The sequence below is a fragment of the Lissotriton vulgaris genome, chromosome 11 (genome assembly GCF_964263255.1).
Source record: "Lissotriton vulgaris chromosome 11, aLisVul1.2, whole genome shotgun sequence".
Taxonomy (NCBI): Eukaryota; Metazoa; Chordata; class Amphibia; order Caudata; family Salamandridae; genus Lissotriton; species Lissotriton vulgaris.
The window spans coordinates 943,692,005-943,717,385 of NC_141699.1; the positions used below are offsets into that span (position 1 = coordinate 943,692,005).

The window sequence follows — 25,381 nt, forward strand, 5'->3', positions numbered from 1 at the left end:
CCAAAAATTTATATTTCCTCAACATGTGCTAAATATGTAATGTAACTGGCCCTCATGTATAGCGTTTCAACACCTTTGCAATCACATACATGTTACATTTGTATAATTAATATGTAATTCTCAAATGCGTGTTAGATTAAGGCTATGAATGGCAGATCTGTCAGGCTTTTTCATGGAGCAGAATACCTAGTAAATGCGCGCTGTGTGGTGGCCAGTCTGAATGCTATAGTCATTACCTGAGCAAGTTGGGTAGCCCTGCAGATTAGTTTGAACTCTTAACCAATCCTTGAAGCTTGCTCAGGGCTCCCTCAGCTCTGTTGGTGTCTTTTATATTGGCCAGGTCCTTCTGGAACTCTTCACCGCTGCGTCCAGGACCAGGTGGAAGGTGTGCACATCGCTTTCAGCACCTATGCTAAGCAAAGATTTAAGCTTAGGTGTTGAGGGTGATATAATGTTCCCTGATCTTTCTGAAGGGCTCCATAGGGTAAGATGACCCTACGGCAAGGAGCAGCTAGGGTAGTTTACATGTGCACTACCGACCATGAAGCCAAGTATGCATCCCAGGGCTCTGCTCACACTCAAGTGGGCCAAGATAACACAAAGCATAGGATGAGAGCGTGGTGTCAGTCACATTTGATGATTTTTGAGAATATGCCAGAGGTAGCGACTATAGTGGTTACAAATAGCGCGTGACTTACGTGCCAATCTGTCGCACTGCTAAATTTAGGAATATTTCCTTTTCCATAATCTACCCAATTGAGTTTTACCAGTGTTTATCTTTTTGAAACACCAATGGTTATCCGTTAACTTCTTTCTTAATGCTTCATATGGAGAAATCACTGCGGAGACAGCCTAGTGCTACCATGATTCTTTATTCTTTCATTTCAAATGAATACTCAGTGCCCATCCAGGCCTTCTGTAGCATCACGTTTCACACAAATATTTCATCAGAGTAAGCGCCTGATATTTCCACCCAATACATTTCGAGCCATGTGGCTCTTCGTCAGGGGTCACTGGAACACAAAGAGAAACAGCTATACCCTCTGCTAAATGTACCCTCTGTATAAATTAAACCCAAAGACATTGAAATTACATGCCACAGAAACATATGCCTCCCTTTTCATAAAACCCCAGCCCATCATCTCAAGAGTGCCTCCCAAACCCAAACATTAAAAAAATAAATATAACTTATGCCCATACTCGAAAATATAACTCTCTGTGTGTCATGTGAGGAATCCCTCTTGAATGTACCCATTCATCTAATACTAATCCCATTTCAAATCGTCATTCTCAAAAAACATGCTCACTTCACAATTCGTAATGCTCCTGCCTTAAATTTACAAGAAATCTCCGTCTCCCTTACAGTGTTCTTTACCTTGAATCGCTGCAGATCTTTCTGAAGGGCTCCATAGGGTAGGATGACCCGGCGGCAAGGAGCAGCTAGGGTAGTTTACGTGTGCATTACCGACCATGAATCCAATTATGCATCCCAGGGCTCTGCTCACACTCAAGTGGGCCAAGATAACACAAAGCATAGGATGAGAGTGTGGTATCAGTCACATATGATGATTTTTGAGAATACGACAGAGGTAGCGACTATGACATCACAGATTTGATTTCAATTTTGCGATGCAGTAACCGTACAGGGTGCCCTGGGTGGGGCAAAGCAGTATATCAGTTTGGGGTTGATTATTGGTGCGTTAAACCAATTTGTACGGCCAGGGTGCCATATAGTGGGAAGGCCACTTGGGGCAGTGTTTCTCACTTTGGCTTCAAATGAATGAATAATGTCTTCATTCACTAATACCAATAATGGGCATTGCTCCATCCTTCTCAGCAAGGTAGAACAAAGCAGTTTGATATGTCCTTTGACTTTGATGAGAGATTCTTAAATGCTTTTTTTTCAAAGAACTATTCTCACCAATTTTTAATTCAGTAGTTTGGATGACGCCTGTGTCTCAAATTCATCAATATTTCGTTGAGGATCTGGTGACTCGCATTTAAGGGGATGCCCATGGTTCTTTGCGTGGTTAATTAATGTTTCCAGTATACAAAGACACCCGTTGCTAAGGCCTCATGCTCCCATTGCTTCACCCTTGGTTTGGTCGTACCATAAGGGGGGCAGTCACTTACATATAAACCGTCGATTTGCTACATTAAAAAGACTTTTATCACTGTAGGACGATGGCCCGATTTACCTAGTGTGGTATGTAATCCCTGTGATGTTATGATGAGGTTTGGTAGCACAGGGTAATATTGGCATATGGTACTAAGTCTCTCTTGTATGGACGATACGAAAGGTAATTAAAATAAACTGGTACGGAGTCTCTTCTGTAGTGTGCCACTGTGGGAGTGCGGTTGGCACATTACATTTACACTGCCTCTGGGATAAGCCAATGTCTCTGCCTAGCCACCTAGAAGGTGGGCAGGTGTCAGCCTAAGTGTGTGCTCCCTTCTCCTGTCTGGAGAGGTGGGTCCGGTCAGGTTTAGGTGCATACCCTAGCCAACCAGAAACTCAATTTACAACATTGGTAGAGAATGCCTAGGAGTGGTTTGCAGTCCATTCGCAATCGCCCCACAGGGCGAATGTTTTGGGCCACAAGGTTTGTGGAGGGCTCTTGTGTGGGAGCCTGGTGAAGAGCTAAGATCAGGTCAGGTATTTTGTGCTTTCACCGCACTGTTGAGTCCCAGTCACGAGCGGATTCTATCAGGGTGAGCTGGCTGTGGGTCAGGAAGTGCCAAGGCGTCAGTAGGACTGAGCGGCTTACCACCAGAGGCGGTATCTGATGCAAGGGGCATCTGTTAGATTAGAGCCCTACTCAGAGGTACCGCCTTAAATGCTTGGAGGTCTGTTGGCACCACCTTTCAATGCAAGCCATTGTCTAGCGGGCTACTCTGAGCAGAGCATGTGCAGGTGTTACTAACAGTATCAGCTGGCAGTTCAAACGTGCATCTTTCACTAATTTACTCAGATAACTGGGACAGGAAGTAAGGCGGGCTGGTTAACTCTTGCTTCTACCTCCTGCATTGGCACATCTTGTCATTAGTGATTGTCAAAGGGATTGCACTTAAGCCATGTAATGTTAGCACCCATCCACACCAAGCCGATTGTTTAGGGTCACACTGGGGCACATTTACACAGCCCAGCAGTAGGCCCTTGTGGTTGTCAGTGCCATAAATTACTTAATTTAACTGAACAGGAGGTGTGTCCATGGGTTACACCAGCAGAAGTTTGGGGAGAGCTAGACTCCACCCATGGTCAAAGTGTAGGTTTAAGTAGTTGGAGTGGCACTCTTAGTTGACCAGTGGTTTGATGCTACACGAGGGCATCGCTGTGCTGCAGCCAGAGCACGGGCATTGGGTGTTTCCCAGGGGGCAGCAAGTGGAGGCAAGGCTCTTTCCAAATCTGGCACCAGAACACAAGGTAGTCAGGGCCAACTTGTCCGTTGGGTGACTTGTGTATATTAAATAAGGGGGTTTTACCCAATAGAGTCACTAGGGACCTGGGTGCTATATGATACAAAATAAGGGGTCCCAGTGAAGGTATCACAAGTACACAAACAAACCACTTTATATAACACAATATTAAAAATCACAGACTAATGATTCTGCACACTGTTGTTTATTCACAATGTGCTTGTTCACATTTCTTATAGCAATTTCATAACAAAAATTATTATAGTGCCCCAGGAAAAGGAAGGGTGAGAGACAGTGATTGGGTAGGGAAGGAATGTGCGAGGTAAGTTATTTGTGACAAAAATATCAATATATGGTTATTGAACAATTAATACAGCTGGCTTCAGAGCCCTGAGCCAGTTCAATGGACAAGCTATTAATGCTCAACATTTAAAAAGAAACCGTAATAGCGATGCTACTAATTGATAAGTGAAATGATGGTTGCATCGACTGGCAGATGGTAATGGCTGTCGACGTTTCGACCCCAAATATATGCTGGTAGGTATACGTCACACCTTAAAGTGGGGTCTTCATTAGGACAAAGGGGCCCTGGGGAACACTGGTTTCTCATGGGAAATTGGGCTGGTAAGCTCACAACTTGGACAGGAGAACGGGGAGCATCATTTGATCCCGTTGGGATTATCAGGATCAGTAATTATCCAATGTGTTCTCTTAAGTAGAACCACTTCCAAGGGATGTCAAAATGATCATCAAATTTCACAACAATTTAATTTTCACAGGCGTTTCTCGGCTTTGTTATGTAACACTCCAAAATGTAAGAGGCCCCGCTTTTCTTTTTCTCTACCTCCAAATTTCTAATGGCGCTGAATTCCACCTTCTTCTGATACTGGCGAAAGTTTCCATTTCCATCGGGGACCGAAGGCTTTGGATTTATGTGTAACGGTTGCTGTATCTAAGAGTGAGTGCGGCACGTTTTAACAATGAAACTTTCGCCAACTCCCCATCTCCCCAGCTCCATCTCCTCCATATGTCTCCCCCATCTCCACCCTCTCCCCATCGGTCTCTCCCTCATCTTGCTCTCCCTCATCCCTCATCTCCCTCATCCCATGCCCCTCCTCATCTGTCTCCACCATCTCCACCCAGTCCCCATCTCCCTCTCTACCCTTTCTCCATCTGTCTCGCCCTCATCTGCCTCTCCCTTATCTCCCTCCTCCCATGTCCTTCTCCGATCTGTCTTCCCAATCTGTCCATCGGTCTTCCTCATCTTTCCAGAATATCTCCCTTATATCTCCAATATACCTCCATTATATCTATGTTGTATCCACATTTTATCTCTGCTTAATCTCCATTTTATCCCTGTATTATCCCCATTGTATCTCCACTTTAGTTCCATTTTATCCCCACTTTAGCTCCATTTTACCCCGGTTTAATCCCCATTTTATCTCCACTTTATCACCATTTTATATTCACTTTACCGCCCTTTTATCTCCACTTTCCTCCAATTTTATCTCCACTTTAGCTCCATTTTATCCCAATTTTATCTCCACTTTATCCCCACTTGAGCTCCATTTTATCCTGGTTTTATCCCCATTTTATCTCCACTTTATCCTCATTTTATCTCCACTTTATTTTCACTTTACCCCCATTTCAACTCCACTTTAGCTCCATTTTATCCCTACTTAAGCTCATTTATCCCAGTTTTAGCCCCATTTTATCGCTACTTTATCTCCATTTTATCTCCTCTTTATCCCCATTTATTCTCCACTTTATCCACATTTTATCGACATTTTATCCCCAATTTATCTCCAGATTATCTCCATTATCTGTCTACTTCATTTTCATTATATCTCCATTCCATCGCCATCCCATCTCTACATCCCATCTCCATGTCCCCATCCCATCTCCAACTCCCCTTCTCCATCTCCCCATCTCGTCTCCATCTCACCATCTCCATCTCCATCCCATCTCTTTCCCATCTCCATCTCCCCATCTCCATCTCTCCATCCCCAGCCCATCTCCATCTCCCCCTCTCCACATCTCAATCCCATTTCCAACTCCCATCTCCCCATCTCCATCTCCCCCATCTCCATTCTCTCCCCATCGGTCTCTCCCTCATCTCCCTCTCCCTCATCATCTCTCCCCCTATCAGTCTCTCCCTCTTCTCCCGCTCCCTCATCCCCCATCTCCATCATCCCATGTCCCTCCTCATCTGTCTCCACCATCTCCAACCTGTTCCATCTAACTCTCTACCCTCTCTCCATCTGTCTCTTCCTCATCTGACTCTGCCTCATCTCCCTCATCTCATGTCCTTCTCCCATCTGTCTCCACAATCTGTCCATCGGTCTCCCCCATCTGTCTCCCGATCTCCCCATGTAATCTCCCCATATTATCTCCATTATACCTTCATTATATCTCTGTTTTATACCACTTCTATCTCCCTTTAATCTCCACTTTATCCCTGTTTTATCTCCGTTGTACCTCCAGTTTATCTCCATTATTTCTCTACTTTATTTCCATTGAATCTCCATCCCATCGCCATCCCATCTTCATCTCTGCATCCCATCTCCATCTCCCAAGCTCATCTCTATCTCCCCAAGTCCATCTCCATCTCTCCATCCCATCTCCATCTCTCCATCCCATCTACATCTCTCCATCTATCCAATCTCCATCTCTCTCTCTCCACATCTCAATCCCATTTCCAACTCCCCATCTCCCCATCTACACCTCTCCCCATCCGTCTCTCGCTCATCTTGCTCTCCCTCATCCCCCATCTCCCTCATCCCATGTCCCTCCTCATCTGTCTCCACCATCTCCGCCCTGTCCCCATCTCCCTCTCTACCTTCTCTCCATCTCTCTACCTCATCTGCCTCTCCCTCATCTCCCTCATCCCATGTTCTTCTCCAATCTGTCTCCCTAATCTGTCCATCGGTCTCCCCCATCTGTCTCCCCATCTGTCCCCCCATCTCTCCATGTTATCTCCCCATAATATCTCCATTATATCTCCAATATACCTCCATTATAGCTCTGTTTTATCCCCATTTTATATCTTCTTAATCTCCATTTTATCCCTGTTTTATCCCCATTTTAGCTCAATTTTATCCCCATTGTATCTTCACTTTGTCCCCGGTTTAGCTCCATTTTATCCCAATTTTTATCTTCACTTTATCCCCATTTTATCTCCACTTTAGATCCATTTTATCCCCATTTATTTCTCCACTTTATCCCCATTTTATCTCCATTTTTTTCAATTTATCTCCAGTTTATCTCCATTATCTCTCTACTTTATTTCCATTATATCTCCATTACATCTCCATCCCATCTCCATCTCCCCATCTCCATCTCTCCATCCCCATCCCATTTCCATCTTTCCATCCTATCTACATCTCTCCATCCATCCAATCTCCATCTCCCCCACTACACATCTAAATCCCATTTCCAGCTCCCCATCTCCATCCCCCATATCTCCTCCCTCTCCCCATCACCCTCTCCATCCTCTCCACATCTGTCTCCCCCATTTGTCTCCCCCGTCTCCCCATAATGTCTCCATTATATCTCCATTATACCTCCATTATATCTCTGTTTCATCCCCATTTTATCTCTTCTTAATCTCCATTTTATCCCTGTATTATCCCTATTTTATCTCCATTTTAGCCCCCATTTTATCTCCACTTTAGCTTCATTTTATCCTCATTTTATCTCCACTTTATATCCATTTTTTCCACTTTAGCTCAATTTTATCTCTGCTTTAGCTCCATGTTATCCCCATTTATTCTCCACTTTATCCACATTTTATCAACATTTTATCCCCAATTTATCTCCAGTTTATCTTCAGTTTATCACCATTATCTGTCTACTTTAATTCCATTATATCTCCATCCCCTTGCCATCCTATCTCCATCTCTGTATCCCATCTCCATCTCCCCATCCCATCTCCAACTCCCCAACTTCATCTCCATTTCATCTCCAACTCCCCATCTCAACTCCATCTCCCCATCTCCATCTCTCCATCCCCAGCCCATCTCCACCTCTCCATCCCATCTACATCTCTCCATCCAACCAATCTCCATCTCCCCCTCTCCACATCTCAATCCCATTTCCAACTCCCCATCTCCCCCATTTCCACACTCGCCCCATCACCCTCTCCACCCTATCCCCATCGGTCTCTCCCTGATCTCACTCACCCTCATCATCTCTCCCCCATGAGTCTCTCCCTCATCTCCCTCTCCCTCATCCCCCATCTGCCTCATCCCATGGCACTCCTCCTCTGTCTCCACCATCTCCACCCTGTCCCCATCTCCCTCTCTACCCTCTCTTCATCTGTCTCTCCCTCATCTGCCTCTCCCTCATCTCCCTCATCTCATGTCCTTCTCCGATCTGTCTCCCCAATCTGTCCATCTGTCTCCCCATGTAATCTAACCATGTAATCTCCATTATATCTCCATTATACCTCCATTATAGCTCTGTTTTATCCCCATTTTATCTCTGCTTAATCTCCATTTTATCCCTGTTTTATCCCCATTTTAGCTCAATTTTATCCCCATTGTATCTCCACTTTATCCTCGGTTTAGCTCCATTTTATCCATATTTTTATCTCCACTTTATCCCCAATTATCTCCACTTTAGATCCATTTTATCCCCATTTATTTCTCTACTTTATCCCCGTTTTATCTCCATTTTGTTTCAATTTATCTCCAGTTTATCTCCGTTATCTCTCTACTTTATTTCCATTATATCTCCATCCCATCTCCATCTCCATCTCTCCATCCCCATTCCATTTCCATCTTTCCATCCTATCTACATCTCTCCATCCATCCAATCTCCATCTCCCCCACTACACGTCTTAATCCCATTTAGAGCTCCCCATCTCCATCCCCCATATCTCCTCCCTCTCCCCATCACCCTCTCCATCCTCTCCACATCCGTCTCCCCCATTTGTCTCCCCCATCTCCCCATCTTATCTCCCCATGTCTCCATTATATCTCCATTTTACCTCCATTATACCTCTGTTTCATCACCATTTTATCTCTGCTTAATCTCCATTTTATCCCTGTATTATCCCCATTTTATCTCCATTTTAGCCCCCATTTTATCTCCACTTTAGCTCCATTTTATCCCCATTTTATCTTCACTTTATACACATTTTTTTCCACTTTAGCTCAATTTTATCTCCACTTTAGCTCCATGTTATCCCCATTTATTCTCCACTTTATCCACATTTTATCAACATTTGATCCCCAATTTATCTCCAGTTTATCTTCAGTTTATCACCATTATCTGTCTACTTTAATTCCATTATATCTCCATCCCATTGCCACCCTATCTCCATCTCTGTATCCCATCTCCATCTCCCCATCCCATCTCCAACTCCCCAACTTCATCTCCATTTCATTTCCATCTCCCCATCTCCATCTCTCCATTACAATGCCCATCCCCATCTCTCCATCCCATCTACATCTCTCCATCCAACCAATCTCCATCTCCCCCTCTCCACATCTCAATCCCATTGCCAACTCCCCATCTCCCCCATTTCCACACTCGCCTCATCACCCTCTCCACCCTCTCCCCATCGGTCTCTCCCTCATCTCACTCACCCTCATCATCTCTCCCCCATGAGTCTCTCCCTCATCTCCCTCTCCCTCATCCCCCATCTCCCTCATCCCATGTCGCTCATCCTCTGTCTCCACCATCTCCACCCTGTCCCCATCTCCCTCTCTACCCTCTCTCCATCTGTCTCTCCCTCATCTGCCTCTCCCTCATCTCCCTCATCCCATGTCCTTCTCCGATCTGTCTCCCCAATCTGTCCATCGGTCTCCCCATCTGTCTCCCCGTCTGTCTCCCCCATCTCCCCATATTATCTCCCCATACTATCTCTATTATATCTCTATTATACCTCCATTATATCTCTGTTTTATCCCCATTTTATCTCTGCTCAATCTCCACTTTAGCTCCATTTTATCCCCATTTTATCTCCACTTTAGCTCCATTTTATCCCATTTTATCTCCACCGTTGCTCCATTTTATCCCCATTATCTCTATTTTATCCCCATTTTATCTCCACTTTATCCCTGTTTTATCTCCCCATCTCCCTCTCCACCCTCTTACCATCTCTCTCCCTCATCTGCCTTTCCCTCGTCTCCCCATCTCCCTCATCCCATGTCCTTATCCCAGCTGTCTCCCCAATCTGTTCATCGGTCTCCCCCATCTGTCTCCCCATCTGTCTCCTCAATCTCCCCATATTATCTCCCCATAATATCTCCGTTATATCTCCAGTATACCTTCATTATTTCTGTTTTATCCCCATTTTATCTCTATTCGATCCCCATTTTAGCTCCATTTTATCCCCATTTTTTCATGGTAGCCCCATTTTATCTCCACTTTAGCTCCATTTAAGCTCCATTTTAGCTCTACCTTATCTCCAGTTTAGCGCCATTTTATCTCTGTTTTATCTCCATTATATATCTATTCTATCTGTACTTTATCTCCACTTTATCACCGTTCTATCTTAATTTTTTTTCCATTTTGTCTCCATGTTATCTTGATTATATCTCTATTAAATCTATTAAATGTCTACTTTATCTCCATTATATCTCCATCCCATCTCCATCCCATCTCCATCTCATCTCCATCTCTCCATCCCATCTCCATCTCCCTATCTCCATCCCATCTCCATCCCATCTCCATCCCATCCCATCTCCATCTCTCCATCCCATCTCTATCTCTCCATCCCATCTCCATCTCCCCATCCCACCTCCGGTGCATATTAACAAGGCGGTGATATAAAATTATCACCGCTTTTGCGGCCATTTTCGGCCGAAAAGCGGCGATAATTTTATCGCCTTATCAGCAAAGACACGCTATCGCCTGTTTTGCTGATTTTGATCCCGTTTCCAGCAAGCCTAACTTTGCATCGCCAATGAGATACAAAGTAGGCGTGTCTGACTCGCTCTTCGCTTCCTAGCTGAGTGGTTGCTCCCCTGTGACTGTGGTATCGTTTTTGCAGCGCATTGTACCGAAATCTGAGCTATACCGACTGCCAGCTGTGTGCTTTGACCGCCGCTTTGCTTATTTGCTTGTTTAAATTGCCAGCGTTATTTGCATTTTTGAATTGCCAACTTTATTGCTGAATTAGCGTTCTCCCCCAAGCGCTCTTGCCGTTCTGACCCCTCCGCCTCCATTTTGTTGTTGTTGTCCTCCTCCGTAGCCCGCCCCGCCTCCCAGCTGAGCCGCCCTCCCACAGACAACAAACAGCGCTCCCTTACCTGGAAGCGCCGTGACTCGCTCTTCGCTTACTAGCTGAGTGGTTGCTCCCCTGTGACTGTGGTATCGTTTTTGCAGCGCATTGTACCGAAATCTGATCTATACCGACTGCCAGCTGTGTGCTTTGACCGCCGCTTTGCTTATTTGCTTGTTTAAATTGCCAGCGTTATTTGCATTTTTGAATTGCTGAGTGGTTGCTCCCCTGTGACTGTGGTATCGTTTTTGCAGCGCATTGTACTGAAATCTGAGCTATACCGACTGCCAGCTGTGTGCTTTGACCGCCGCTTTGCTTATTTGCTTGTTTAAATTGCCAGCGTTATTTGCATTTTTGAATTGCCAACTTTATTGCTGAATTAGCGTTCTCCCCCAAGCGCTCTTGCCGTTCTGACCCCTCCGCCTCCATTTTGTTGTTGTTGTCCTCCTCCGTAGCCCGCCCCGCCTCCCAGCTGAGCCGCCCTCGCCCCTCTTTCCCCACTATCCATATATGACAGTAGTTCCCGCACGCAGCGTTCACGCGCAGCGATCGTGCCCAATCCGCGCCGAAGGTGCTCCAAAGGTAAGCCCGTCTACGCCCGTCCGCGCCTGGACCGCGCCCAGCGCCAGACCCCCTGCCCCTCGCAATGCCCAGCCCTCCCGCATTACTTATGACTCCTCCACCCTCCTAGCCCTCAACCCCGGCCGCTCCCCCAACTGCGTCCAAGCCGCTCCTGGACACACCCATGGACCTTTCTCATGCTACTCCTGCAAATTCGTCGGCACCGCCAACAACCCCGCTACGATCACACCTCAGACTCCCGACCCCAACCACCTACAATGCATCCTGCTCAACACCCGATCGGTCCACAGGCACGCCATTGACCTATGGAATCTACTAGACACCATCTCACCGGACGTCGCCTTCCTCACAGAAACATGGATGAACGCCTCCTCCGCCCCTGACATCACCATCGCCATCCCAGAAGATTATAATATCATACGCAAAGACCGCACAGGCCACACAGGAGGAGGAATCGCTATCGTCCACAAGAAATCTATCCACATCTCTACCAGCTCTGACATCAATCTCGCCAACTCTGAACACCTTCACTTCCAGATCCACATCGACCCCAAAACCACACTCAGAGGCACCCTCCTTTACAGACCACCAGGACTCCGCGCACAATTTAGTGAGGACATCACGGACTTCATCACTCCACACGCACTCCCCTCCAAAGATTACATCCTCCTGGGAGACCTCAACTTTCACCTTGAAAAAAACAACGACCGCAACTCCACCACCCTTCTGGACAACCTCGCCAACCTCGGACTTAGACAACTGGTCTCTTCCCCCACCCACATCGCAGGTCACACTCTCGACCCTATCTTCACCTTCAGCAATCATGTTTCCTTCAGCCACACTACGGCTCTCCTCTGGACTGACCACAGCTGCGTTCACTTTACCTACAACAAACCCAAACCCAACAACCTCCCCCAACCAACTCTGCAAAGAAACTGGAACAAAATCACCATCAACCAGATCTCCTCATCGCTTCTTCTAAACCCCCCAGCCCACTCCTCTAACCCCGACCAAGCCGCATCCAACCTCTCCCTTTGGTTATCCAACAGCGCCGACATCCTAGCACCACTGAAAAAGCGACAAAACAAACCTGGCAGCAAGAAGGCCTCATGGTTCAACGATGATCTTAAGAAATCCAAGAAACTTTGCCGCTCCCATGAGAAGGCCTGGAAAAAAACCCAACCACCAGCACCAAGGACGCCTTCAAAAACGCCACCCGCATACACCACCAACTGATCCGAAAGGCCAAGAAAACCGCCTTCAAGGAACGACTAGATAACAACGCCCACAACAGCAAGGAACTTTTCAACATCGTCAAGGAATTTACCAATCCCTCGGCCAACTCTAATGACATCACCCCCTCTCAAGCACTCTGCGACTCACTAGCCTCATTCTTCCACAACAAAATTGCAGACATCCACAACAGCTTCGACAACCAACCCGGAGACCAACCCTCCCAACCATCTACCGGACCTGCACCCCCGCGAACACCCTTAATGACTGGAACCCTATCTCCACTGAGGACACCATCCGCCTGATGAACTCCATCCACTCAGGATCCCCCACAGACCCTTGTCCTCACCACATCTTCAACAAAGCAGACTCCATCATAGCACCGCACCTCCGAGACGTCATCAACTGCTCCTTCAAATCCGCCACCTTCCCGGAAAGCTGGAAACACGCAGAACTTTGCGCCCTTCTGAAAAAACCCACAGCGGACCCCACCGAACTCAAAAACTACCGCCCCATCTCGCTCCTTCCATTCCCGGCCAAAGTCATAGAGAAAGCAGTCAACAACCAGCTCGCCGCCTTCCTCGAAGCCAACAAATCCCTAGACTCCTCACAGTCCGGCTTCCGAGCAAAACACAGCACTGAGACCGCCCTCATCGCAGCAACAGACGACATTCGAACTCTACTGGACAATGGAGACACAGTCGCCCTCATCCTCCTCGACCTCTCCGCAGCCTTCGACACAGTCTGCCATAGCACCCTTCTACAACGCCTAAGAAACATCGGAATCCAAGGAAAAGCACTGGAATGGATCACCTCGTTCCTCACCGGAAGAACTCAGAGAGTCCGCCTTCCACCATTCAAGTCAGAGGCCACTGAAGTCATCTGCGGCGTACCACAGGGATCCTCACTCAGCCCCACCCTCTTCAACGTATACATGAGCCCCCTCGCGACCATCGCACGCCAACACAACCTCAACATCATCTCCTACGCTGATGACACTCAACTGATCCTCTCACTCACCAAAGACCCGAACACCGCCAAAACCAACTTGCATGAAGGAATGAAAGAAGTAGCTGAATGGATGAAACACAGCCGTCTAAAACTGAACTCAGATAAAACAAAAGTCCTTATCTTAGGCACCTCCCCCTCTGCATGGGACGACTCCTGGTGGCCACAAGCCTTTGGAAAAGCACCCATCCCGACTGACCACGCACGGAACCTGGGCGTCATCCTGGATTCCTCACTTTCGATGAACAGACAAGTCAACGCCGTCTCGTCATCTTGCTTCAACATTCTTCGCATGCTCAAAAAAACATTTTGTTGGATCCCCACCGAAACTAGGAAAACGATCACCCACGCTCTGGTCACGAGCCGACTGGACTATGGAAACACCCTCTACGCCGGTACCACAGCTAAACTCCAGAAAAAACTCCAACGAATCCAAAACGCCTCAGCCAGGCTCATATTAGACATCCCGCGAAAAGAACATATCTCTGATCACCTGAAAAACCTTCACTGGCTTCCCGTCAATAAGAGGATCACTTTCCGGCTCCTAACCCACGCACACAAAGCACTCTACGAAATCGGACCAGAATGCCTCAACACACGACTGTCCTTCTACACCCCCTCCCGCCAGCTACGATCAGCCAACCAGGCCCTTGCCACTGTACCCCGCATCAACAAAACCACCATGGGAGGTAGATCCTTCTCTTACCTGGCAGCTAAAACCTGGAACTCACTTCCCACTCACCTTCGCCTTACTCAGAACCACCTAGCATTCAGAAAGCAACTTAAAACGTGGATATTTGACAAATAATTCCCCACCCCTCCTCAAGCGCCTTGAGACCCTCTGGGTATGTAGTGCGCTATATAAATTCTTTGACTTTGACTTTGACTTTTGTGGAAACAACATGGGTAAATATCGCGAAGGCAGCTTCGCGATGTTTAACACGGGGAAGCGATTATTTTAATCGCGCTAAGTATGCCTTAACGCAGGAATTTAACATCTGTTAAACTCCTGACTAAGGCATACCTATCATGGGAGGTGGATTCATGTAATACGACCCAAGGGTCGTATTATCGTGCATATCTCTGTTTTACATGGAACATCGCTGAAAAACCAACGATGTTCCATGGAAAAGGGCGCTATCGCTGGAATATTCATCGCCATGGCGCTACACGTTGTTAATACAACGCTAGCCTGGCGAAATATTCCAGTGATAGAAAATAATGCGGTATACAAGGTCTCTCCATCCAATCCCCCATTTCTATCCCATGGAGGGAGGGGACGGGGCCTGTGGTGACATGTGTGCAGACATGCCCTGTGGTGCGTTTTAAAATGGGAATTCATTCCCTTTCAATCCTGTGGGCCCCAAGGGGCCAACAACCCCACCAGGTACCTCCAGTAGGCAACCATGCGCTGCGTTGCAGAGAGGTGGGCCAGGCCAGGCCCCTTTTTACACCTCTCTGCAAAGCAGCTCTTTGGAACTTACTGGAGGTTCCTGTGGGATAGTTGGACCCGAGGGACCCTCAGGATTCAAGGGGACTTAATCTCCTAACTTACAATGCGCCAGGGGGCGCATTTTGCAGAGTGGCGGAGAAAGGGGGCATGGCCTTTGTCTACCTCTCACCAATCCCACTGCATGGGGCTTACTGGAGTTAAAAGGTAGACTAGTTGGCCCCTAAAGGACCCCCAGCAGTGAAGGGGACTTCAATCCCAATCCAAGAGCATGCTAGGGAGCGCGTTTGTAGAGTGGTGGGCAAAGTGGGCGAGACCTAGCACGAGTACTTACCAGTGCTGCTGTGTGGGGCTGACTGGAGGTAATAGTTTGGGAAGTTCGCCCCCAAGGAAGTCCTGGGGGCCAACTACCCCTCTTGTTACCTCCAGTTAGTCCCACACATTGGGATTGCTAAAACGTCTTCGAAAGCCATAGCCCCCTTTATCTACCACTCTGCAAATGTGCCTTGTCGGGGCCCAAGTCAAATTTAGTCCTGAGGGAGTTTGGGGGCCAAGAATCCCCCCTGGTACCTCCTGTAAGTCCTACGCGGCGAAATTCCTGAGCCTTGATTGGACGCCCAGCACCTTCTCTCCATCACTCTACAAACGCGACTACTAGTTAAAGTAGCACATTTCTGCACCTCTGACTCAGAGGTAGTTTTAATCTCCCTGCCTTATTATGTACTAGGGCCTTACAGAGGAGGTCATGCTAATTACAGGGATACCCCAACACATAGTTTTCCCTAGTGTATGTAGGTGTTTTCACTGAACACTAGGGGCCAGATGTAGGTAATCTCAACTTATCTATTCTCGAATACCGAATCATACCGATTCGGTATTTAAGAATAGGTAAATGGGATGTAGGTAATTTTTCGTTAAAAATTACAGAATCGGTAAGTTTCGGTAATTACCAAATAGGTATTTAGCGATTCGGTAAAAGGGGGAAAACATTGAAGGGTGGCAGGGTGTCACTTTGATGCCCTGTTGCACCCCTCAATTGTGTAAGGGTGCACATGTGGACACATACATGCTCTAAGGGCATGTATGTTTGCCACATCGCGCTTTTGGAAAAGCAAAAAAAAAAATTTTTCAAAGGTTTTCATTATTTACCACCAACTTGTAGTTGCATGATGGGTCACTCTAGTCTCATACTGTCTGCAATAAATAAAGCTACTTTTTGGGGGGGAACCTTTGCTGAAAAGGGCTTTTTTTTCGACCCCTCTGTTTTGGGGGAGTGGTAATAAAAAATGTTAAACATAACAATGGAAAACCAATTTTTTTGCCAGTTGTGAAAAACATAATGTAAAATTAAATATTTGGCCCTATTTTTTTCAAAATGTTCTGTGGGAGTGTAGACAGTAATTCATCCCTCGAAACATCAGGAGGTAGCTTGGCTTGCTAGTTTGTTCACTCACTCCATGTCATTAATGCAAGAGATAACCATATCGTATTAAAGGGATAATTTAGACTGTGAGAATACCAATGCTCATATTGTAAAGGATTCAGATAAACGTTTGTAACTGTAGTTAATTTATTAATTTATCTTTATACATTTGTAGGCCTTCTAATGATTATGTATAGGGCTCTTGGGTCAGTTATTCGTGACCAGAAAGTGCCCAAGTGTGTGCCTTCTCTATTTCCATTATAATTCAATATTGAGGCATGAAAGCTTCTTTTGCAGGCTCAGGCAAGGAAGAAATTTTGACAAGGCTCTTAAACTTCCAAAATGTATGATCCTAGACTTTTCTTCCATTTGTAGTGGTAGCTCTGTAATCGGGAACCAATTGCCACGATTCTAATTTGTATAGTATCTGCTTTATCTGCTGAATCATGAGGCAAATATTGTAAGATTTACTTTGCTCTGGTTCCACAAAAAAAGCTAAAGCAAGATTTAGCCCTGCATAACAAGAGCACAAAATCAATGCAAACTGCGAAGATCAATATAACACACATATAACATAAAATAATGTATAACATAATAATTTGTGAACTTCTTTTTATTTTTTTATTTTTGAGGAAGCTTTTCTCATTTCACCCACCTAGTTCAAATGAATACAATGCATTACTTTTGGACTGCAGTTAATAAACCAAGTATTGATCAATAACCTAATAAACATATAACAACCAAGAACAATCTTTATCACCTACTCCTTTTAGTTGTATTACAGAATAATGTGTACAGAAATATCATGTTATTTTTGTGAACGGTGGTCTAGGTAGAGGATTCACTCCGCTGACCGTACCGGATCACCCCAGTCCTCCCCACCGGACTAACTACAAAACCACAAGTCCAGGTCTCTAAAAACCGCCTGGTCGTATTTCTCCACACCTGATCACCTCGGACAACCGTCCCCGTCCCATGCCCCATGAGGGACTCCTTAAATCATATAAAGGAACGCCAATTGCCGACACGGTATAGTAGACGCTACATCCAACTATTGAATTCCGCACTACGCCATCACTTAAAAAACCGGTCAGTGATCGTGTGCGACGCTCATGACCCCCAGGCCCCCTCTGAGGGACAAGGCAATACATTTCCACTATAGACTTGATTCTAATTGCTCACAGGCTCACGTCCTGATGATGATCTCAGTAACTTGAGATGGAAACGCCGTCGACCGTTCCAACAAAAACTCCATTACCACCTTCATTTAATTGTGGAGTTTTTAAAATTATGATTGTTGTTCAATGCAATGTATTTTAAAATGTCACCCTCACACCTTCACTTCACGCACTTCTAAAGCCCTTTGTGAGCACTAGAAACACTAAGCAAAAAATATATGATAGTTTATTTATGAAGATAATAAATGTGTTGTCATCTAAAACAAAACCTTGAGTCCATGTATACTAAATAACCTAGTTCTCCGAGGACTTTTCATGAAATTGTTTATCTGACGTAATCTATTGTGAAATTACTTTAGCCCAGGCTACCAGAGGACCCCTTTTGGGCCTCTACCTAGACCATTGTTCACAAAAATATCGTGCTCTAACACGGGTCTCAGTGCTGGGGTCCCCTTATTCTTTAAACAGAATTGCAAAGATATCATCCACCTGGATGTAGATTTTCTGTTATTAACTCCTTAGTTTCTAAGACAATTCCTTAACCCCTTCACTGCGGCGGCTATTCGGCCGCAGTGCTAAGGGGGCGGGGCGGAAATGCGGCGGGCGCATGCTGGTGATGGAACCGCTCCGTCACCAGCGTCGGTTGCGCTGTGCTTATGACGGAGCGGTTCCGTCATGGCCCCGCCTGCTCAATAGAACGCTCAGTGCAGGCGCGGAATTCGCGCCGCGCAGGAGCGTCGGGCGGGCCATGACGGAACCGCTCCGTCATCAGCACAGCGCCCCCGCAGCTGATGACGGAGCAGTTCCGTCATCAGCAGGGGAGGGGTTAAAGTGATAGTCTGGGACCGCACCCTCTATTCCCTTCTTGCAAGTGCCTACAGATCAGACACTAGATTAATAATAAAAAAGAACAGAGTGAAAATATATTTTGTTATAAACAAGGTGAACAACATATTAGCTATCAAGGAATCTTCTTACTGTCTGCGTTTCGTTCTAGACCACTGGAGCGCACCGCTCTGACGTGTTTAACATTTTCCCGGGATCATATCAAACTTTGGAAATGAAAGCTGCATATCCTGGAACCTGGCTGCTGCATTGTCATGTGAATGACCACATCCATGCGGGTATGGAAACCACATATACTGTGCTGGAGAAAGAAGGTAATGAGTTAAACGTGAAATAATGTTCACTATTGTGTTGAAAGAGGTCAGAGGAAAAGGCTAATACTAAGCTCATCTAGTTTGCCTGATGTCTTGCTTGGTCTGTTGTAGTGATATCCCCCATATTCTCCATCTTGCCTACCTGATGCCTAACCCAAGCCTTTTATAAGTGTAAAGCTGTTGTTTTATTATCACCTCTGCTTCACTGATCCTACACTTTTGCTGACAAACAGTACTCTTATGTATTTGGGTCCATTCCATCCACTTTGCCTCATATTAAATTTTTTTTCACATGAGTTACATTAGTAAGCGCCTTAACACCCTAGGGTGAATGTTTTGAGCTCTATAAATCACCATTTCATGTAATTTAATTTCATAAGGAATGCCATTTATGCAAACAAAATATTTTTATCACACATTCCTCTCTTTCAAGGTATCAGTGCTTAAGCCCTCACCAGGGGTGGCATGGAAAATGGGCCTGATTTTCCGCCTCCCTGAAATTATAGACACCATTGGTGCATGCTTGGGGGTTGGTTACTGGTAATTCCGGGGTGGGGAAATCCTGCTCATTATTATTTGGCCCTACTGGTCTACTAACAAAAAAGGAATTATCCGGGGAATCTGAATCCTGGGTTTGAACCCCCAGTAAGCCCTCATTGTCCCTGAACTTTCACACAGAGATTTCAGTTATTTTCAGCAGCTGAAATCTCTGTGCGAAAACAAAAACACTTATAATTTTAATGGGTCGGTAACTGCTATTACTGGCTGCCACGGAATTAAGAGACCACTTGCAATGAAAGCCATAGTGTCCAAAGTTTAAAGTCGTAAGATTCATAATGCAAAATGCACACTTGTCTACTAACCTGAACCTAAATTTGTTCTATGTTGTTGATGTCTCTATTGAGAGAAGTGTACACAGCTACGCACACTATATGGCATGCCTATTTCAGTAGTACCTTGCCTGTCGGCTGTATTGATTTAAGTATCAATCAATCATTCAATCAATCAAAGCATTTATATAGCGCACTACTCACCCGGAGGGTCTCAAGGCGCTAGAGTACATGCCTGCATACCACTGGCATCGGTCTATTTTCCTCACAGTTGAACACTTATTAAGCATCTGTGCACTCTTGCAAATTCATAGAGAAGCAGTCCCCTTATCCCCTGCTGTACTGTTGTCTATGAAGAGTTACTGGGCCTGGATTTTAGATGGCTGGTACAGAAAACCTGCAGAGTGTGGCATAAGTGCCAAGTCATGATGTGAATTCACTGGCAGTATTTGCTCTACCGTAGAGTCAAATCCAGCTTTAACACTACCTTCAGAAATCGAAGGACTTTCTGTTACCATCCAACTTTAAACACAGCCCATACTTTACACAATTCCTGCATGATGAGAACAAACAGATTCAGCCTAACCACATTTCTTTAGACTCCTGTTTGGTTATATGGCTGTCAACTGAATATATTCGGCGCACCACCATGCTTTATACCTCTGTGTAAACACAACCATTTTAGGCCCCAATTCAATTTTGTGTTCTCAACATCTAAAGAATTCGTCACATTTGGATGATTGCTCTTTATAAGTTAAATTATATTGGTTCCAACATACATTTTTCTTGTTCGCTAGTGATTCAACATGTTAAACAATACTGTTTCTTCATGATACTGTCATGCTAGTTTTAAACTGGCTAGACTTTTACTGTCATTTATTGTATTTCTTCCACCACTCTATAAATGAACCACATTATGTGAAGCCAAGTGGAATCACTCCTTTATTCATTAAATGGTTGCACAGATCTGCCACTGGGGTTACCAGCACTTCTTAAAATGTGATCAGGATCAAGGGACACATTTTTGCTACTACAATTTGTACATTGTTATAGAACACGCCAAAGTCTTGGGTGGGAAGCATTGTAGTTCCTATACATAAGAAGCGTCTTTGCTCAGATTCAGGGAACTATAGGCAAATTGCCTTATCTGAAGTGACAGGAAAAATGTTCGCAAGACGTATTCTAGGTCACCTACAAGACTGGGCTTTAGGAAAGAAAACAATCTGGTTTTGGACCAAAGCATTCAGTTATGCACAACATAGCAATCTTTCAAAATGTCATTGATAAATACGTAACTTTTAAATCTTGAATTCTTTAGAATTTTTATTACCGATTTTTCAACTGTTTTTGATGGGTGGATAGGCCTAACTTGTGCAGTAAACTTTCAAAATTAAGTATCCCATCTATCCTACTAAGATAAAAAAAAAAATCAAATTAAGTCATAAAAGCATTTAACAAAAGTAGATAAAGGTGTAGATAAAACAATTACCACAATATAATACATAACCTAGTTAAAACAGCGTGACAATGAAAATTGGCCTTTAAAAAGAGAATAAGTAAAATATGTACAATTTACTCTAAAATCAGTATATTAAAACCTGTTATTGGACACAATAAGTTTTACAATTTTCAAGGCGAAGAACGGGCTTCCCACCAGGTTCGATTACGCATCTACCAGAACGTCTCATTTGAAAATGTAATTAACTAATTCCCTCTTCTTAGGTTTGGCGTAGTGAATTAGATCTTAGCGCCCACGACCATCATAGATATTTTGCCATTCCTGTAACAATGGATGCTGTTGAATCAGTGCGCAAAATTCTTTCAGCATCACTGGCCTTTCTAGTTCCTAAAAGCTTACAGATTGGTGACAACCAAACTCAACGTGGAGCATCATATCCACCACAACTAACTACTAAGATAATTAATTGCACTACATACATCTACCTGATGTAAAATATTGTTAGGTGGGAGTAAAGTTTCAAATCCAAAAATAAAAATAAGAAATGTCTTGAAACAGGGATGACTATAAGGCGGTAAATAAGAGTAACAATGACATATTTATAACATGAACATCTGAGATAATTCCAACACTTCCTTAGAATTTAAGGATGCTAGGCTGGTGAAGGTAATTTGGAATTAGTATTTCAATCGGTGATTAGAAGTGATTGGAAACTGTTATATTTGACCTTGGTCATCTTTCTTTTCATGGAATCAATATAATTTGCTCAAAAAGATAAAGTGCTTAAGATCACGTGACTGAAATGCAGTGAAAAAGCTAGTTAAGCGGACAAATTGGAAGTGTATATAGACCCCAGGTAAGCCCTAGGGCCATTTCAGGGCCTGCACATTAAACTTTTATTTTTAAAGGGGGTTTTCATGTAGTAGTCTCTAGTATACTAAAATAAAATGCCACACAAGTTGATTTGAGATCACAAAGGTAGTCACTAGCAGGGATATGATTGATTATGGCAATTCCTCTACCTTTATACTTGGATCATTTTGAAGGAGTCATATTCAGTAAAAAAAATGTAACGTTTTCAAATTTTGTAGTCTTTATTTTTTGCTCTAATACGGTAAGTCATACGAGCAATGCCAAATGTAAAAAAAATCATAATATTTTGATTATTTTAATCACCTTTATAAATGTATTTTCTCATGCAGAAAAACCATCTATTTTGCAAAGAATTGTAACTCACCTATCAAATTAGCAGATGTTGCACCGAAGAAGATCAAAACAGAACATCAAACTGACGAAGACTGCAGAATTAAAACCACTGACAGTTTTTTGCCTTGGAGAGACATCCAGAGTATTTACATTTCAAGAAGATGTGTAGAGTGTCTTTGAGGAATACTGAATACATGGCACCAGTATACTTAAGAAATGCACATAAGCTGCAATTATTGCAATAGATTTGAAACATGAAAAGTCTAATAATTATATTGTTATACAAGGAAAGTTCAGTACAGAATATGGGAATGAGGTGTCACCTGTGTATAATGTAGTGCATGCAGAGCACAAAATTCACTGTCAATAAACCAGTCAGAAAATAAACACAAAGTTAAATAAATATGTATAAAAGGAATATAATGTTTGGCTTTGAGTTTCTAAAATACAATGATACCATGTATCTCATTTATACAATTATAGCTTGAAGTATTGATGCAGTTATTGTCATTTATAGGTCATCTTACAAGCAATAGGCAGTCCTGAAACCTATGAGAATTGAATGGTAACATCTCTCTACATTTGAACATCTCTCTACACTTCCAGAACTGACATTTCTTTACACTAAAAGTAAACTCAATATTGCCTAGGGAATATGTGAAAGGGGTTTTGTTGTTCAGACTCATTTAGAGGACCCTTTAAAAAGTGTATGATTGTACATGTATCAAGATAAGTTACCTATAAGATTAAGGGTTAATTTAAAATTGTCACATTTTTTTCTCCTTGGAATTTATTTAAAATCGCTGCTCTAACTTGTTAAAACATGTCTATAAACACATACTTCTTTTTAATCAAAAGGATATTTGAAAATGTGCACCCCAGGGCTTATACCTAGGTTCGGAACAAATAACCAACTATTTTTGCATTTACAGAGAATTCTATGAGTATTCTAGAGAAGCAACGGCAACCCAGGGTGGGGACATGCATGCCACGAGATTGACAAAGCCCACAAACTAGCTTGATTAGGGTGTTCCACTACTCATGATTAAACAATTTTTATAGGGGTTTATCAACTTTAGACAGCAGTTGTAGTAGGATTCGAACCAAAATGGGTAGCATTCTTATTTAGACATAAACAGTTGTAGCAGGATAAGAACAAAAACAGAGAACAATCTTCAGATACATTTCAATTTCAGTACATGGAAGAGACCAAGGTTCAATACCTGCACAAACAATAGGCTAGGAGTGAACTGCTCTGGCTAGTAATGATCTAAAATGTGAAAATCCTTCAGCTACGTGCTGCTGTATAAAATTTTCTCCCTATGAGTTCTAGAAGGCTGAGGGGGAACCCAATGAATAATGGAGCAGGGTTGTAGAACTTGGAAAAAGAAACCAGGGAGAGCACAAGCAGTAATGGTATAATGATGTGAAGCCGAATTTGGGGGGTTTGCGGAGTGGGTGTAAACTCTGGCATATTGTGATGAAGGGGGAGGGTTGCTGGGGACCAGAGGCCTTTCAACCTGGGACGGTGAGGGAAGGGGATCCTCTTCAGCCAGTTTATTTTACTGAATGACTATGGTATCGCAGGCAGTGCCTATAAGGCACCGTTCTATGCAACCGGCTTCCTTACAATGTAGTGCAGAGCTTTCTGCCTCTCCCCATCCGAGTAGTGCCTTGCGCCATTAGAAGATAGCCGGGGGTGTTGGGCCCACCAGTGCATGGTTAGTAGACACTTGGCCAACAGCAGGGTGTGGTTGGTGAAGGGCACCCATAAATTCTGATAGTTTTGTCGAAGGAAATTGCCTAAGGTGGTGGCCTTCCATTAATTTAATGTGGTGAGTTCTGTGGTCATGGTCAGTGTAGCATGTTCTGTGTGCCAAAAAGCTTGCTATGCTGGGAAAGGACCAGAGCACATGCCAAAGGTCATGAACCTGTGTGAGACATCTAGGAAAAGAAAAATTGTTGTGGGGAACATACAATTTAGTAGAGAGGTGCACCATAAGCCCTACGGAGAATCATATATTGGATGCTTTTAAAACAAGTTTTCCTTGAAACAGTCTTAAGGGACTCAATGGCTCTAGACCACTTGGTCGGTGTCATGAAGAGGTCTTGTTAAGAACTCCTCCCAAACGTGTCGAAGGTGAACCAGAGGGATGTCTGCATGTTCCCTAATAGCTTTGTATAACCATGCAATGAGGTGTCGACCTCCCTCCATGAAGTAGTGAATATGTATCACTGCATGGGTAGGCAGGTCTTCGTCCATTGCTCCCCATAATGTTCAAAGTATCACCAGCAATTGCCCGTATGTTGGAACTGTCCCGCGGGAATATGACAGTCTTGACAAATTTGCTCCAATGCAAGGATCTGGACATCTTGGAAGAGGTCCATGCCATTCTGACAGCTGCTCAGCCATAAGCGTACCTAAATCCCGGTCACAGAACGTCCACAGTATACTTCTTGAAGAGTAACTCAGTTGCAATTGTGCTCCACACCAGTAGTTTATTTTACAAGTGCAGCTCCTGGTTCAGTATTCCCAAATTAAACTCAAAACAGTGACCAGTGAAGAAAAAATACCTATATAGGGTATGATACAACAAATAAGCTCATAAAAAGTATATGATGCTTGTTAATTCCTCTATGGATGGAGCCTCCAATAAGGTCATATCCAAATTATAAGTCAAGAATACAGAGCACCTCAATGCTCTTTATTTGACACAACTTGTGGGTTATCTAATGCAACACACAATTTATTATCCTACGTATTCTCTGGTTCCAAATACTAGGGGGTGCACTATGTAGGTTAATAAGAGCACTCAGTTTCGGTTTTTGGGCCCCAATAATATTGGGTTTTATTTTATCAGATGTACAGTATGGCTTTCGCCCTGGACGGTTTATGGTGGACCAATGTCTGAATTTTTATCTGATCCTTAACAAGTACACCGTTGCCCATCTTAGTACTACCCACCTGGCCTTTATGAACCTGTCTTCCGCGTTTGATCGTGTTAATAGAACCAAGCTTTGGCAGAACATGTTGTTAGTTGAAGTGGATAGAGATATTGTTCTTTTTTTAAGGGACCTCCAAGGAGATACTAAGGCAGAGGTTCCGTTCACAAAATACCTTAAGGTTACCCGACAGTTCTCAATACAGACAGGGGTTCAGCAGAGCTGCATCTTGGCTCCTTTCCTTTTTAATTTACATGTCAA

General features: G+C 44.1%; 1 protein-coding gene across 1 annotated transcript in view; it reads left to right on the forward strand.

Annotated features, from left to right (window-relative positions):
• The window catches only part of LOC147683722 (ceruloplasmin-like), a 451,969-nt gene extending 429,374 nt beyond the window's left edge, over window positions 1-22,595 (forward strand). The window contains exons 18-19 of the mRNA XM_086944095.1: window positions 18,520-18,682; window positions 22,174-22,595. Of these exons, the coding sequence (XP_086800221.1) occupies window positions 18,520-18,682; window positions 22,174-22,220 (210 nt within the window). The 3' untranslated portion in view covers window positions 22,221-22,595. The remainder of the gene's footprint in view (window positions 1-18,519; window positions 18,683-22,173) is intronic.
• The last annotated feature ends 2,786 nt before the right edge of the window (window positions 22,596-25,381 follow it).